This window comes from Balaenoptera physalus (genome assembly GCF_965194825.1).
Source record: "Balaenoptera physalus genome assembly, chromosome: 12".
Classification (NCBI taxonomy): domain Eukaryota; kingdom Metazoa; phylum Chordata; class Mammalia; order Artiodactyla; family Balaenopteridae; genus Balaenoptera; species Balaenoptera physalus.
Window position 1 is genome coordinate 12,796,087 of NC_138897.1, and position 16,912 is coordinate 12,812,998.

Here is a 16,912-nt window from a genome sequence, read left to right on the forward strand (position 1 = left end):
CAGTAGTTTTTGAAGTGCTCTTCTGGTTGAGTCTCCAAAGGAACCCAATCTAGACAACAGTGAAAGAGAAGAAGAAGTTATGTTATTACTGAAAAATTGTCATTACTCCCACTGTCACCTTGCCTTAATTTATGTATATTCTTAATTCAGAATGCCTAAATGCGAGCTAAAATACACCCTTCTGACATCCCACTCTTCACACGTTATAGGAATCGGTAGAAAATAGGGGAGGCAGAAGCCCTATGAGTGGGTTTGTGTGTCTTGATTAATCAGTAAAAGAGCTTTGTCTTTGTTGCTCCCGGGCACCTCTCATCAGTAAGATGTGAAGGAGGTGACAATTTGCTTTTCTTTTGTGAAATGCGGTAGAGTTGGGAAACCTGCCGCTGTGAACACAGGACATTTTTAGGCAGATAAATTTTGGGGAGGAGAACACACACACTTGCGATGTTGAAAATCTCATACGATAGAAACAGCTCGGCAGGCAGCGTTAGAATCACTCTCATGTGAAGACCACTGTTTTAGAAGACGTTGGCCTTAGGGGGGGGCTCCCACCCTCAGATACAGGGAACTGTCATGGTTCCATGACGCACCGTCCACTTCAGCGGCTTCAGGCTCTCCTTCTCTCTGTCCAGTTTCCTCCCTTCTAAGCTCTCTCACCCTCTCTTTCTCCCTCTCCTTCTCTCCCTGCCACCCTACTCTCTCCCTTAACATTGTTTTTCAATTTCTGCTGAATGACTTTCCCACGCCAATCATAACAACGCAACTGATCCCACAACTTGTCACAATAGCTACTAATCACCACAGCCTCCGATGCCCTAACATCTGTCTTACACCTGCACTTCACGTCTTGCCTCCATCCCTGATTAATTTGGTGCTACATGTGCCTTACACCAGTGCCCCATCTCCTCTCAGCACATTTCTTCTCAATATGGGACCAACCTGATCCCAAAAATTCCATTCCAAGATGTTTTTCCCAAAGCCATTTACTTACCGTAATAGTCAAGGCTCTAGCAGAAAACAAATGACACAGTCAAATTGGGTAATTCAGGAAAGTTTAACAAAGGGACTATACAAAGTATGGTCAGGGCTAAGAGAAACCAAGAAAGGATGGTGGAGCAACCCATGGCTAGCAACAGTAGGGGGACATTGCCACCCCTAGACGCACATGGCAAGGGCAGGAATGGTGACCAAAATCCAGAGAAAGTAGCTGTAGCTGCAGAAAAGCTGCCCAATAAGATCTGCAGCCTTTGGTAAAGAAATGCAGCCATTGTTTGGCAACCTCGCTGAGAGGAAGCAGGTGACCGAGCGCCCTGCACTCACCCAGCTGCGAGTCTACTCTTGCTTCCTCTCACAGGCCAGATGCAAGGTTCCCTAGAGGAGAAGGACCCAGATTATGTCTCCCTACATCTCTGCCTCCTAGGACCAGGGGAGGCTGAGCCAGTGAAGGGTGAAACTGGAGAAGCAAAATAAAATCCCCAGCACACAATATCCCATGTAATCAAATTCCTTCTTCCCTCTAGAACTTTCTGTCTCCATTGGTACTCTAGAGACAGGCATCAGCAAGAATTAATATTGCTTTATATATAGAACATCTTCAAATAGATATTAAACATCATGGATCTAATTTTTTTAAGGGTCAAAAAAGTTGTTTTTTTTTTCACAAAGGAGGAGATTCAACTAGAATGGAGATGTAAAATGAAACAAGAATAAATTCAATTGTTGCCAATAAAATGAAAGTTTTCCAGTCGCCCAGCATTGGAAGCAGTTGGGATAAAGTGGAAAACCTAAAAGGTGGAGAGGCAACAGATTCCTCTGTGGATATTAAGGAGTAACATACACGTTGGTAGGTGGGCACAAGGTGAAATACCTGGAGGGCCAGAAACTTAAAATAAGGCTTTGGGACAGGGAAAGAACAATGGCTAGTAAAGGCAGTGGGAACAAAAGAAAGAGAAAACCATGTTTCCTGGCGTCATGGTATGAAGATAGGGTAGTAAGGAGCTGTTCCTGAGAAAAGATCACGGAACATGAAGTCATGGGGAAAATTCATATTTCAGGTAAAGCAGGGACAGTCTTACAAAAAGGGAGTGCCTGCAATGGTTTTTCTGGTTAGCAGAACAGGAGTGCCAAGATGAAACAGGGTGGGAATTTATAAGAGATCACCAAGGAACAGCCTTGGATTTGATTGAAAGCATGGATTAGGATGACTGTCTTGGATGGACCTGGAAAGGTGGGAATGGGGGGAGGGGTGGATGTTTTATGAATTTGTCTCCGTCTTCCTTGATAAACCTACGTATGAGACCAATTCCCTAACTAACATCTTTTTATATCTCACTGCAGTTGGTTCTCCTCTGAGAAAATTAAAGCAAAGTTTATTAACCCTATTCAGATGTTATTCAATGTGTACATCTGTATCTGTAGGGAATATAGTAATTGGCAGATATCCTATTGTTGGTTGCTTGAAGGATCTTCTCACCTAATTAGTTTGCCTGCAGACAGGCACATACTTGGTAAGAAAGAAGAAATAAAATGCTCCCTGGGATTTGCAACTTAATAATGCTGACAAATCTTCACACCCTTCACAAGGAAATAAGGTTTAGGAAAACAGAGAAGCTAGTTCTTGATGAACAGATAAAGATATTAGAAATAGCAAGATGGTTCTTGAAGGTGTGATTGCCTCTTGAATTTTAATGGGCTCCTGGATTCCTGGAACCACTGATGTTGGTGTATATTTAGAAAATTCCCAAAGACATAAGTTAGAAATTACTGACTTGCAAAATCTTCTGATAATTTCTGAGGCTTCTGTGACACTGAATGACATCAGGGTGCCATAATCTTGTCTATTACATGCCAGGAGCACTTTTCAAAGATGGGGGAAAGAGTATGATATGGTTTCTATTTGAACTAGCCCAAGATCTCTGTAAATTTAACCAAACTCCTGGTCCTTATCAGTTAGTGTCTTTTCCTCAAAGCCAAACTCTACATGAAAAATCATGAAAGTTTACTCTCAGAATTTAGTCCTAGTTGAAAGTTCCCTTGAAGACCAATTTATCCTACATTGTCCCCCTATTTCTTCCTCCAAGACCAGGCTGAGCTTCTTGCTTCTGTCTACGGGGGTCGGTTCCCTTTCTCTTTGAGCCCAAAGAAACCCATCTTGTTCCTGCTCCAGGGACCTCCACTCTCTCTGGGACAGTGGTCTGTGATGCAACCTTGACTAGAAGTTCCTATTCCTCATGTTTGTCATTTTTCATCCTGGATCTTTTCTCTTCCCGTTTCCTTCTATTTTGGGACCTCAATCCTACGTCCTCACTCAGCCCCACCCGGTCCCAGCTCAGGGATCGTTGGCCTACAGTATCACTCAGCGGTCACTGCACACATATCGACAGAAGAGCCCTAAGAGCAGCAGGGCTGGGGGCTGGGGGATCAGGCAGAATCATCTTTCAGGTTGAGAAACACAGATCTCCTCTTCCCTTCACCTCGTGTCTCCATCCCCTGTGCTTCTGGGACCTTGTTGTAGGTGAATCTTCCTGTGAATAAGCGACGTGCTGAGACTACAGACTCTGTTCCTGGCAGGTGTTAAAAAGGACCAAAGACGGTAACAAGTGCTGGAGACGTGCAGAGAATCAGAACTGCACACACACGTGCTGCCATCATAGTCTGGGGGGAATATAAATGGTGCAGCTTCTGGGGAAGGCAGTCTGGCAGTTCTTCTAAATCAAACATAGACTTGCCATTGACCCAGGGTTTCACTCGTAGGTAAATGCTTGAGAAATTACAACACACGTCAACACTGAAATTTCTGCATGAGAGTTCATGTCGGCATTACTCACAATAGTACACAAAACCCAAATGCACATCCACACATGAATGGATTTTTTAAAAGTGGTACTTCATACAATGGTGCATAATAGAGTCCTATAAAGAAATGCACCATTTTATACTACAACATGGATGAACCTTGAGAATATTATACTGAGTGAAAGGAGCCTGATAGAAAAGGCCACACTCTGTGCAATCCCATTTATATGAAATATCCAGAATAAACAAATCCATAGAAACAAGAAGTAGATTAGTGGTTTCCAAAAACCAGGGGGAAGAAAGAACTATGTAGGGAGCTTCTCTGGGGAGAAATGAAATTATTCTGGAAAAGATCATGGTGATAGTTGCACAACCTTGTCACTGGCCTAAAAACCAATGACATACATTTTTAAAAGCTGAAACTTACACTACAGACATTTCTTGGGATCTACGGGAGACTGATTCAAGGACACCCCAAGGATTCCCAAATACAGGAATGCTCAAGTACCTTATATAAAATGGCACATAACCTACATACATTCTCTTTACACTTTAAATCATCTCTCGATTTCTTATAATACCTAGTACAGTGTAAAGGCTATGTAAAGAGTCGTAAATATAAAGTAAAATAGTTGCTGGTGTGGGGCAAATTTAAGGATTGTTTTTTGGAACTTTCCGGAACTTTTTCCAAATATTTTCCAGCTGGTTGACTGACTCTGTGGGTGCAGAACCCATGGATATGGAGGGCTGACTGTATGTGAGTGATAATCTCTGTTGGAAAGCTGCTCCACGGTACAAACATCCCACACCTGTGGCAGGGGAGATAGTGGGCCAGATACCCTGGAAATGCAACCCTCCCCCCTGACAGCCATGCCACAGGGAGCAGTGTCCTCTGGAGAAAAACACTTCCTTTTCTCCATCTTTTTTTCCCCTCTCAAAGTGATCCATTCCTACCAAATTCCAGCTGGATAGAGCAGTGTGAGGGAATAGAAAGTGAACACCTGACCCTCTCTCAGAGTCACACCCACCGAGGAAACCAGCCCAATTCCACTCCCCACTCTCTGCCCCTGGTGGTCTCTGGATGGAGCCCTAAAAGAGTGTCTGAACCCCAGCCTTCCCTCCTAGTGACTGGGGGGCCCACAGGGGAGCATCTGGGGGACCCATTCCCACCACCTCAGATTTTGCGGGAGGACATTATCTCTTTTGAAAGTTCAGAAGAAACAGGTTCTTTTCATTTAGACACAAGGAGTTATGTCACTAAAAGACCAGAGTCCATCATCAGACTGCCCTGTGGGGCGTGGACACACACACAGCTTCCTGAACCAGCTGCCTGCCTGGATACCTCACCTGTGCACTTCACTAACTTAGAGACCGGGGCTTCTGCTCAGCCACTCTGGGCCCCATCTGTGTCATCTGTGAAATGGGGAGAACAAAGGGATCTGCCTGAATAAGGTGTTAAAGAGGGAAATGAGTGAATACATACCCCCCTCAGTAAAAGTCAACTGTTTTTAATATTATTCTGCTATGAGAATGCCATGCCCCGAAGAGAATACAGCTCCAATGATAAGAGACTTAACCATGGCATTCAAAAGAACACTTTTCCCTGCTTTTTTCTCACAGGCATTTGACTCTGTTTTCAAGACCACGAATTTGAAGATGGCGTAATGAATAGCAGGCTAACCGAGAAACGAGATAATTCTGGAGTTCAAACAATTTATTTTTCTGATACATCTTTGTACAAAGAATTGGAATATTGCCACCAAAATGGCCCCTGTTTGGATCCATTGTCCTTCTCACTGAGAGCTGATTACACTGCAGGGAAATGAGCTTCCCACTGACCTTAGAAGTCATTGGCCATCTGGGATTGGCTGCAAGGGGCATGGGGTTCACAGGGAGGACCACGGCCAAGGTTCAGCCTTTAGGGGAAGGCAAATGATGCCTGTTCTCCACATACTGCTGAGACACTTCGCCAGTATCTCTTAAGTTGAGAATTGGAGCTATTATCCTGGTTATACAGAATAATTCTGAAGGAAATCGTCACGTTGGAGAAGCCCTTTCAGAACATAAAATAGAAAATATAAGCTTTTTAATTGTTGGTGTTAGAAGTGGTCTAAAAGACAATTCAACATGTAAGACAAGAAAGATATTTTAAGGGTTATTTCTGCTTGGGCACAGTAGCTCAGGGCATGTGAAGAAGTTACAATTTAACTTTATTCTCCTTGGTGTTGGGAAGGCACCTACATGCATTTCATATGAGCCAGTGATCGCAGGTCACAATTTCTTCTGCAGGTGAAAAGGACGTACGAGAATAGAACAATAATCTTGCCTTTACTCATAGAGACTTCATGCTCATGAAGGTGATGGGTAGCCTGGTGAAGAAATCAGAAGCTCCTTTACTTGAAATACCAGTTGTTGTGTGGGATGGGAGGCAGCAAGAGAGAGTTATATAGTCCAGACCTGACCATTCACGGCACATCAGCTCCCAGGCTGTCTGCCCACCTCTGCTGCCTCCAGGCTCACAGGTAAGTGCTTCCAGCAGCTCTGCTTAACTACATGAATCCTTCCTGAAAATAATAACAATGATGTGTGCTACATCATTTATCTAATTTGTTTTGTCTGATTGTATTTTATTCTATAGCCAGGGCAAAAGTAAAACAATTTTTCATCTCCTTTAATCTTTAGGTAATTTATTTATTTCCAAAAACCAAATGCTCCCTTAAAAGGAAGTGTGATTGGGGGGTAGGATGTCCAGTACCCACAGATCCCTCAAGAAAAAGGCATAGAGGTGCCTCATGAGAGATGGTGGGATGTTACACATCAATCTTTGCCTTGGATCTGTTATAATGCATTTTCTCCCCAGTCTTAGTACAGCCAGTAAGGAAGAAAAGATATTCTATTAGTTATCACAAAAGTTTTCTTCTCCTTTTTTTTTTTTTTTTTTTTTTGCCACACCACACGGCATGTGGGATCTTAGTTCCTTGACCAGGGATCGAACCTGCGCCATCCTGCATGGGAAGTGCAGAGTCTTAACCACGCTGCCAGGGACGTCCCCATAAAAGTATTCTTTAAATACTATTTCGATACTCTTCTAATTATGAAGTATATACATGTACATTGAAAAAAGCTTTAAAAGTAAAAGGAAGGAAGCTATAGTTTTCAGAATCCCACAACCCACATATAAGGCATTTCTTATGAAAATTTTATTACAGACTAAACTTCCCTTCAAAAAACTCATTATAAAATAAATTTGATGCTTCTCCAGGAATTCCAGACCACATCAAGCCACCATGAGTTCACTCAGTGAAGGAATCAACCACTTTGCAGTCGACCTGTTCCAACAGATCAGACAATCAGGGAGGGAAAATATCTTCTTTTGCCCTTTGAGTATCATGTCAGCCTTAGCCATGACTTCCTTGGGGGCCCGAGAAAACACGGCGTCACAAATCCAGAAGGTAAGTCGCAGCTTCCTTTACATTTACCAGTTTGTCCTGGTTTCTCTGTCGGCTTCTGTGCAGATGATCACAGATTTGGCTGTCCCCAGGGGTAGCACAGCAAGCTGCAAACTCCCCATGACTGGGCGGGTACAGAGCTGTGGGAGCATATGCTCTCCCCCCAGTGATCCGCCCCATCTCTTCCCTGTGCCGAGACTTCCCTTGGGAGCTGGGATGAACCCTACAACTGCCCAGTGACCACAGGTGAGGCTTTAAGTGGTAGCGTTCAGGTAGAAGTGGTGCACTGACTAAAATCCATGGGAGACATCTTTACATGTTTCCTCAGCAATGGATGAAAATGAATCAGGATTCTTTGAACTGGCTGGTGATCAACCAGCTTTGTGCTTTTCACACGCAGGTTGTGTTTTTCAAGGAGCAAATGCTTGCATGGAACATTTCTTTGTTCTTTTTCTTTCTTTCTTTTTGGGTTTGTTTTTTTTTTTTTTTTTTTGATTTGGCATTTTGTTTTGTTTGTTTGTTTGCATTCTTTCTTTCCTTCCTTCTTTCTTTCTTCCTTCCTTCCTTCTTTTCTTTCTTTTTTATTTACTCTGGGGTACATAGATCTCTAAAGTTTCCTTGTCCCACTCTCTGTCTCCTCCAGGTCCTGCACTTTAATGAAATCACAGAGAACAAAAAAGGAGGAACTACAGTTGATACTGTGAGTCACAGAGCATTGAATCTAGAAGGAGATCACATATCCAAGAGGGTCAGAGTTTAAACTGGGATTTCAGATAAACAGGGAAAGGCCAATTTTTAGGGGACATCTTAAGCAAAATAGATTGGACAGAGTTGTTTCTCATATCATATTATGTACTTATTTATTTTATATATTTGTTTTCTTGAAAGAAGAGTAGCATGTTCTTAAGAGCAAGGGTTCTGAAACCCAAAGGAGCTGCAAACTGAAGAATGGTTTTTGTGCCATGCCATTCAGCTGGCAGTATCTCACTTCCCCAGCCAGGGCTTGAACCCTGGCCATGGCAATGAAAGCCCGGAATCCTAACCACTAGGCCGCCAGGGAACTCAGGAGCTTCAAATTGTGCTCTTCTGTTCAGGAATGGGGAACATGGCAAAATACAACTGCTCTGAGCCGCAATTTGACTTCATACAAATTAACTAGGAGCAATAAAGAGTCTGCTGCAAGACATGCAACTACATGTGAAACGGGACAACAGTGCCTGGATGACAGAAACCCCATAAACGTTATGTATTATTATTATAGAATAATAATAACTATAGTAATCACAATATGTTGCTAAAATTATATAATTTTAATTAACCCCTAAATTAGAGTAAGAGCAATAAGCATATGATCAACTATTTTTTGGAAAATGATTGAGTGAGAATTATGGTTGGTAGCCTAAATAGTCCAAAACTCTTAATTAGCAAGGGGAAGGTTCTGGGTGAGATAAGCGTGAGTTGAAAAATTGGCTCTGTCTTATTGGAGAAGTCTCTTAGTTCTCTGAACTCTCTTGTTTTCATGTCAATTGAACTAAAGACTTAGAGATGCTGATGTACAGCTGTTAGCAGTGTACCAGAGACACACTGCTCCTACTTCAGAGTGACTGGCATAATGAACAGCCAAAGAGCACAATCAAGGGGTCTTAGAAAGTAATCCCTCCAAGGAGTAAAACAGAGCTTCATGCCATAACATAGGGCAATATACAAATGTCAAGTTCTCATACAGTTGATGACTGTTAGAGATGCACTATGGTTCTAGCTCAAAGGAGTTTAAGTTTTAGCTGGTCCCAAAACATTTGAGACAATTAAAACACAATCCAAGAGTGGAATGGTGCTGCATCTCTAGTTCCAAAGAGAAAAGACTGGAGTGTGTTAGAGCAGGAAGGAAGAATTACCTGGAAGATTGAATGGAAGGATTATGAAGGGTACTTCCGGTAAAATACACCATATATGGGGAGATAGCAACCAATGTCGTCCGTGGGGATACCAAACTCTAGGTACGGAGCTCACAGACCTATGGGGTTGTAGTATTTATGTACAATGAGAATCCAATGAGCTCACTTTCTGGTGTTTGAAGGTTGAAAAGCCAGGATATATTCATCATCAATTTCAAAACCTTCTGACTGACTTAAAGAAATGCACTGACGCCTATGAGCTGAACATAGCCAACAGGCTCTATGGAAAAAAGACTTTTCTGTTTCTGCAGGTAAGTTTCATGACCTGTCACACCTTTGGTCTGCATCCTGGGTCCTCTGATCCCATCTCCTAATGGGGGAGGGAGAGGCAGAGGAGCCTGGCTGACCCACATGGGGAGCATTTGCCCCAGGGGCATTCAGCTCCTGGACCACGACGCCCCCCACTGGAGTGTCCCAGAGCCTGACAACCCACCGGGGAAGTGGGCATAAGGATCGTTTCAGGTACTCTCTTTGGTCATCACTGAACACAGTTTAATCTGGGAATACCTAGACAGTTACTGTCAAATTACTCTTAATCCCTCCTTTCTTCCTGCCCATGCCATAGGCATACATGGATAATGTTAAGAAATTTTACCTAGCCAATGTGGAATCTGCTGATTTTGACAATGCTGCAGAAGAAAGTCGGAAGATGATTAATTCCTGGGTGGAAAGCCAAACTAATGGTAGGTTATGAGAGAGTCACTCCTTAAAAATCACTGTAGAGTCCCCGCTGTGTGTGAACGCTGTGCTGGCCCCTGCATGGGGTGCCAGGAGCCGGGGTGAGATGAGATTACAGAAGATGGACGAGGGCACTGCAGAGGGTGGAATGGTCCACGTCAGTGTGGAGAGAAACAAGGGGAGCCCAGGAGGGATCCCAGGACCAGCTACGTGGAAACTCAGCTGAGTCTGTGGACGACAGTATCTCTATGGATCCCAGCTCTCTGCTCAAACTTCAGGTTGATTCGCATTTTTTCTTTAAATTCGAGGCTGAACGTCTGGATTATGATCCCTAAGAGATAATATTAAAAGGGTTCCCTTATCCTTTGTTAACTGGGAAACGAGCCGCTCTCCTGCAAACCAGCCCTCTTGCCATCTGCAGCAGGAGCAGCCTGACCGCTTCCCCATCCCCGCATCCTGCAGCCATGGTCACAGTTGTCCTCCCCAACCACGGAAGGCGGCTGGATGATGTCTCCATTCCATGCACCATATCCTACCTCCCATCCTAAATACAGGCCAAACCTACAGCAACTCAACCTGGCAAATGAAGACAAAGTCACCCCGGGAAATGGTGTCTGAGTACATGTTTTCGATTTTAGCGTTCATGTCATTTGTCCTAAAGAACATTCAGGCCCATTTCCTCTGAGTAGTGAGTTCAAGTTTGAAAAAATAGAAAGCAAAGAAGAAAGTGAAGAAGAAAAGAATAGAAGGAAGGATGGAGGAAACAAGGGAGGGTGGGGGTTATTGAAGGGACAGGGAGGGTGGTAGGGAGGGAGGGGGAAAACTGACCAGTGGAAAGATCAGCTGACATCAGTTCATCAGAATTCAGTGTGAGGTGACTGATGTCACCACAGAGACCAAACACGTTCCCAGTCAGAAAAAGGGGAGTCTGCATGAGGGCGACTCCATCAGGCTGGTGCCATGAGGAAAGCTTCACCTTGTGAACAATCGGGCACAGAGTCCCTAATGTGGTGATTTGTGTGAATATTTAATCATCAGTTGTAACTCTCAAAGCATCTTCCAGACAAACCACTTGTGCCTTTCATGACAAACCTTTGATTTTCTTTCTTTGCAGAAAAAATCAAGGATCTCTTTCCCAAAGACTCTCTTGGTAGCTTGACCGTTCTGGTTCTGGTGAACGCAGTCTATTTCAAAGGGCAGTGGTGCCAGAAATTTAAGAAAGAAAATACTGGGGAGGAAAAATTTTGGCTGAACAAGGTATTGTCTGTAAATTATGTATATAATATAACATAGCTACACATTCAGTGTGAAATTTAAATACCTAGTGATTAATATATAGCTGCTGCGGGTAGAAGACAGAATTTGTCAAGGCTTATTTTCTTGTCTTTTTTTTTTTAACTTTATTTCGTTGGGAGTCCTTGGAGAAACTCTTGTCTCTAATTCACAGATTTCCGAGATCATCTCTTAGAAGGAGGATGTGTTTGGTATTACAATAATATTATCTTTCTTTTTGACTTATGCTCACTTAGCATTTTTTGCCACATGAATTTATTGCAGGACACAAGCAAATCTGTGCAGATGATGAAACAAACCGATGATTTCAATTTCACGTCACTGGAGGACATGCAAGTCAAGATCCTGGAAATACCGTACAAAGGCAAAGAGCTAAGCATGATGGTGCTGCTGCCCAATGAAGTAGATGGTCTGCAGAAGGTAAAAGCTGGTACCTCCAATGCTGCCTACTATTGCTAAAATTCCTGGTGAGACACTGCTCAAATGGGCTGCTCACAGACTGGTGCTAGTGGCTGGCAGAGCTCAAGCAAACAACAAAAAAATAAAATCAATACCTTAGGGATCATAGTATGATACAAATAGTGTATCTGTACCTCACAGGTCACATTAATATTCTGATGAAACTATGGAATGTCAGTTCACAAAAAAAATATGCCTAGATACACACAGAACTATTTTGCAACCATAAGAACCTCTGATATATTCCAGTCCACTCATTTGAAGACAAGGAAATTAACACTCATACATAGGTGACACACAGAAATATTTGCAAGTTCACTCACAAGTAAAATAAGGAAATTAAAAAAACAAAGTGGTTACATATTGCCCACTAATTCACAGTGCTTCTGTAGACCATGGACAAATAGATTATCTTGATGCCCACTTTTCAATTTTGAAGTATTTGGTCCCTAAGTGCTCAAAATGGACCAAAGGCTCATTCAGAGCCTCATTGCTAAGATTTCAAAAAAGGGGGTGATTATAGAATTTTCCTGTTAGCATTGTTATAATAAAGTTAATATGTAAAAATATCAATAACAATATCTGGCATAAAAGGACATTCCATAAAAGGCCATAAGCAATTACTGTAATAGTGGATGATGATGCAGAAGCGGCCGTAAACTTGCCACACTCAAAATACATATCTCGTAACACTGGACACTGGAAATTCTTAGGGAAACCAACATGGCAATAAACGTGAAGAGTCATCAGAGTATTTCGGCTTCAGCTCTAAATTCCCCATTATCAATGACATAGGGAATCTCAGTGCTAGGATTTTATCCTATAACAACAAGTGTAAACATGGGAAAAGCTTTTGGACAGAAGTGGCTCAAAATAATGAAAAATTTTAAATGAGGAAAAATGGTACATGTTTGCATTACCTTCGATTAGGTTAGGGACTGACATGCAGTGAATGCTTAAAAGATATTAAGTAAAGATATATATACTGAATATCAATTTAATGATAGTATTATGTAACAATGTAAACTTGATCAGAGAAACATATATCCATACAGGAAAAGTTTACAAATAAATGAGGCAAGAAAAAGGAATAAAAGTAGGCTATACGCTGTAAATGCACTATGTAAACATTTATGGACGAAAGAACATTGACAAGAGGTTATTGGAAAGTGAAGCACGAAATAGAGAACAAGCCTAAGAAGTGGATGGCTCATCTTCTACAACTAATTTTATTTCACCATTCTGTTGCATATATGTGTGCATATATATTATACATATATACATTTGTATAGATATTTATACATATGCATATATTATTGTGTACATATATACATAAAAATAGCAAAGTCATGAAAATATAAGAACATTTTTTTGATTATATAATATATATTCAGGACTCTGTTATTTTTACCTCCTCAGATAAAACCATATCAACTGAATCTCCTGTATTTATGTTTACTGTTAAAGGATTTCCACCTTTCAATCCAATGTTAAGGGAGGCTCCATGTCCACTGACAATCGTGCCAGTTTTTCCTTTTTCCATTGTTATAGCTTGAAGATCAGCTCACTGCTGAGAAGTTAATAGAGTGGACGAGCCCACAGAATATGAGGGAGAGACAAGTGGATTTACACCTACCTCGGTTCAAAGTGGAGGAGAGCTATGACCTCAAGGCCACGCTGGAAGCCCTGGGGATGGTGGACGCCTTCAATAAGGAGAAAGCCGACTTCTCAGGCATGACCGGGAGACGAGATCTGGTGGTGTCGAAAGTCATCCACAAGTCCTTCGTGGAGGTGAATGAGGAGGGCACGGAGGCCGCAGCTGCGACTGGATTACAAGCTGTTTATTACTCAAGTAGAATTCCAGACATTTTCCGTTGTGACCACCCTTTCCTGTTCTTTATCAAGCACAACAAGACCAACAGCATCCTCTTCTATGGCAGAGTCTCTTCCCCTTAGATGTGATTAGCCAGTGGCTACACTCGGGGGACATTCACAGAGCTGTTCCCAAACCTTGATTGCTGGAAGTAACAGGTTCTCTTTGATTCATTTTCCTTTCCAAACTCATATAGTCATCACTAAGAATGTGTTGGTTGAAATACCATGTCTGTCTGTCTCTCTCTTTCTACAAACCCATGTAAACCTACTCTGTCTCCCAATGGTAACTCCTCTTCGGACAATATGTTCAGTATATTCTAAAAGGTTATTTCAACACTCTATATTCTACAAAGTTTGAAATATCATACCTCCTATTTCAGAAATTAAATCTACTATTCAAAACTATTCACTTAGACACATTTATTTGAATTTAGGTGACATATGGGACCCTTACATGTCTAAATTTTTGATTTTGTGAAATGCATTATCAATAAAACAATGACTTATTCTTGTCATTCTTTTTTTTTAACATCTTTATTGGAGTATAATTGCTTGACTGTGTTGTTTTAGTTTCTGCTGTATAACAAAGAAAATCAAAGTGAATCAGCTATATGTATACATATATCCCCATATCCCTCCCTCTTGCATCTCCCTCCCACACTCCCGATCGCACCCCTCTAGGTGGACACAGAGCACCGAGCTGATCTCCCTGTGCTATGTATGCAGCTGCTTCCCACTAGCTATCTGTTTTACATTTGGTAGTGTATATATGTCAATGCCACTCTCTCACTTCGTCCCAGCTTACCCTTCCCCCGCCCTGTGTCCTCAAGTCCATTCTCTACGTCTGTGTCTTTATTCCTGTCCTGCCCCTAGGTTCGTCAAAACCTTTTTTTTTTTTTAAGATTCCATATATACGTGTTAGCATATTTGTTTTTCTCTTTCTGACTTACTTCACCCTGTATGAAAGACTCTAGGTCCATCCACCTCACTACAAGTACCTCAATTTTGTTTCTTTTTATGGCTGAGTAGTATTCCATTGTATATATATGCCACATCTTTATCCACTCATCTGTCGATGGACACTTAGGTTGCTTCCTTGTCCTGGCTATTGTAAATAGTGCTGCAGTGAAAATTGTGGTACATGACTCTTTTTGAATTATGGTTTTCTCAGGGTATATGCCCAGTAATGGGATTGTTGGGTCATATGGTAGTTCCATTTTTAGTTTTTTTAGCAACCTCCATACTGTTCTCCATAGTGGCTGTATCAACTTACATTCCCACCACAAGTGCAAGAGAGTTCCCTTTTCTCCACACCCTCTCCAGCATGTATTGTTTGTAGATTTTTTTGATGATGGCCAGTCTGACTGGTGTGAGATGATACCTCATTGTAGTTTTGATTTGCATGTCTCTAATGATTAGTGATACTGAGCATCCTTTCATGTGCTTCTTGGCCATCTGGATATCTTCTTTGGAGAAATGTCTATTTAGGTCTTCTGCCCATTTTTGGATTGGGTTGTTGGTTTTTTGATATTGAGCTGAATGAGCTGCTTGTATATTTTGCAGATTAATCCTTTGTCAGTTGCTTCGTTTGCAAATATTTTCTCCCATTTTCTTGTCATTTTTGTCATTTGTTACTTTTCCTTTCTTCTTCTTTTGAGCAAAGTGCAAGTGACCCACCACACGTAGAAAAGGTAATTTAGAAATACATTATCATATATGAAAATTCAAAATTGTAGAGCATGATGAGGTGAAGAGGTGAGCTGTTACCAAAACATGAAATGCTCTGTAACCCATGTCAAGAATTTAAGAGTCTAGAACTCAGAACTGAGATATGAACTGGTAAGTAATAGAGATGATATAAATTTTAGAGATACTGAGAGAAATACAGTAATTGTAGCTAAAGGCAAAGATGGGACCATACTGGGAGAGAATAAAGTGAGAAGAAAGGAATGCCAAGATATGACCCTGAAATACACCAAAATATAAAGGACAAGTATTGACAATTGTTATTTCCTAAAACATAACTTTTCTTAGGGCAGGAAAATCTTTTGGAGGTGATGGATATACTTAATACATAGATTAGTATGATGGTTTCACATATGTATACACATCTCAAAACTCATGAAGTTGCATACATTAAATATGTACGGCACTTTCTATATCAATCATACATCAATAAAGTTATTTTGAATGGAAACTAGTAAAAATCAACATGTTATGTGGTTTTAAAAATAAAAATAAATATAATAGAAGTGTAATAAAGAAATACATGTAAATATAAAATACCTCCCCACAAGATACCACCTCGTCCCCATTGGAGTGGCCAAAGTTAAAACACAAAGACTGGTCAAACCCCGTGTGGAGAGAATGTAGATCAACCAGAGCTCTCCTACACCACTGGTTCGGACCCAAAAGCTGCAACCACTTCAGAAAACAGTCATGCAATTTTATTTGTTCCATCTTTATTGAGATATAATGGACCCATAACATTGAGTGAGTTGAAGGTGTACAATGTGTGGATTTGACACACTTATTTTCTGCAAAATGGCCACCACCACAGCTTGGGCTGACACCTCTATCACATTACCATTTCTTCTTTGTGAGCTGTTTTTGTTCAAGGAGAGCTGTCTCATTGTTGACCTCTGAGGGGGAGTGGAGGCTGGGGTCTCCTACACTGCCATGTGGGTGATGACCCTCCAGAAAATTGTAAATCTTCATGGTTGAGCAATGCAATACTAGAGAAAGTCTTCCTCAAGTGTACAAAGAGACATGCATCAGTACTTTCTTACAAAGTTAAACGTATACTGATCCAGTAATTATGATCCAGTTATTCCACACCTTGATTTTACGCAAGGCATGTAAATACATTCGCCACAGAAGGACTAGTATGCAAATGTTCATTGAAGCCTTATTTTAACAACCAAAAAGCTGGCAAGACCTCAAATTTTTAACAGCTGGTGAACAATTACAAACAAAAGAATTGCACTTACAGGTAAACAGGAAGAAACTACTGATTCCTGCAGCAACATGGATAAAATTCCCACACACTATGCTGTGCAAAAAAGAAGCTGAACAGAAAATGTACATGTTATATAATTCTACTTATATGACAATTTTATACTATGAGTGAGAGTAGTTACATCTCAATACAAAAGAGACCTTTGAAACGGAGCAATACGATCATGGGAAATACGAAGAAAAGAATACAAAAAATTTAATGAATAATTATTAAACACGAAATCTAATATTTTATTGAAACACCGTATCTTGATGAGATGAACCGCAGCATAATTTCTCTGTGCTTTTTCACTTAAGATAAATATGGATACTGCTAAACACTCATTGGTTCTGCATCTGACATAGAATCTTGAACTTTGTTAATAGCAGGTTGAATCATTAAACATTTTT

At 41.2% G+C, this 16,912-nt stretch overlaps 2 protein-coding genes across 5 annotated transcripts in view; both read left to right on the plus strand.

Moving 5' to 3' along the window:
* Window positions 1-16,912, plus strand: part of LOC309639339 (serpin B3-like) — a 97,170-nt gene that overhangs the window by 30,177 nt on the left and 50,081 nt on the right. The window lies entirely within an intron of this gene.
* On the plus strand, window positions 6,202-14,019 carry LOC309639060 (serpin B3-like). 3 transcript variants are annotated; one of them, XM_082415827.1, is made up of 9 exons: window positions 6,202-6,317; window positions 7,058-7,247; window positions 7,888-7,944; window positions 9,322-9,450; window positions 9,765-9,882; window positions 10,992-11,134; window positions 11,435-11,590; window positions 13,181-13,420; window positions 13,535-14,019. In XM_082415827.1, the coding sequence occupies exons 1-9, from the start codon at window positions 6,217-6,219 to the stop codon at window positions 13,583-13,585; spliced, it is 1,185 nt and encodes a 394-aa protein (XP_082271953.1). In that variant the 5' UTR covers window positions 6,202-6,216; the 3' UTR covers window positions 13,586-14,019. The 3 variants fall into 3 exon arrangements, with proteins under 3 accessions (XP_082271953.1, XP_082271951.1, XP_082271952.1); XM_082415825.1 differs by having other exon boundaries at window positions 13,181-14,019; XM_082415826.1 differs by lacking the exon at window positions 6,202-6,317 and adding an exon at window positions 6,360-6,379 and having other exon boundaries at window positions 13,181-14,019.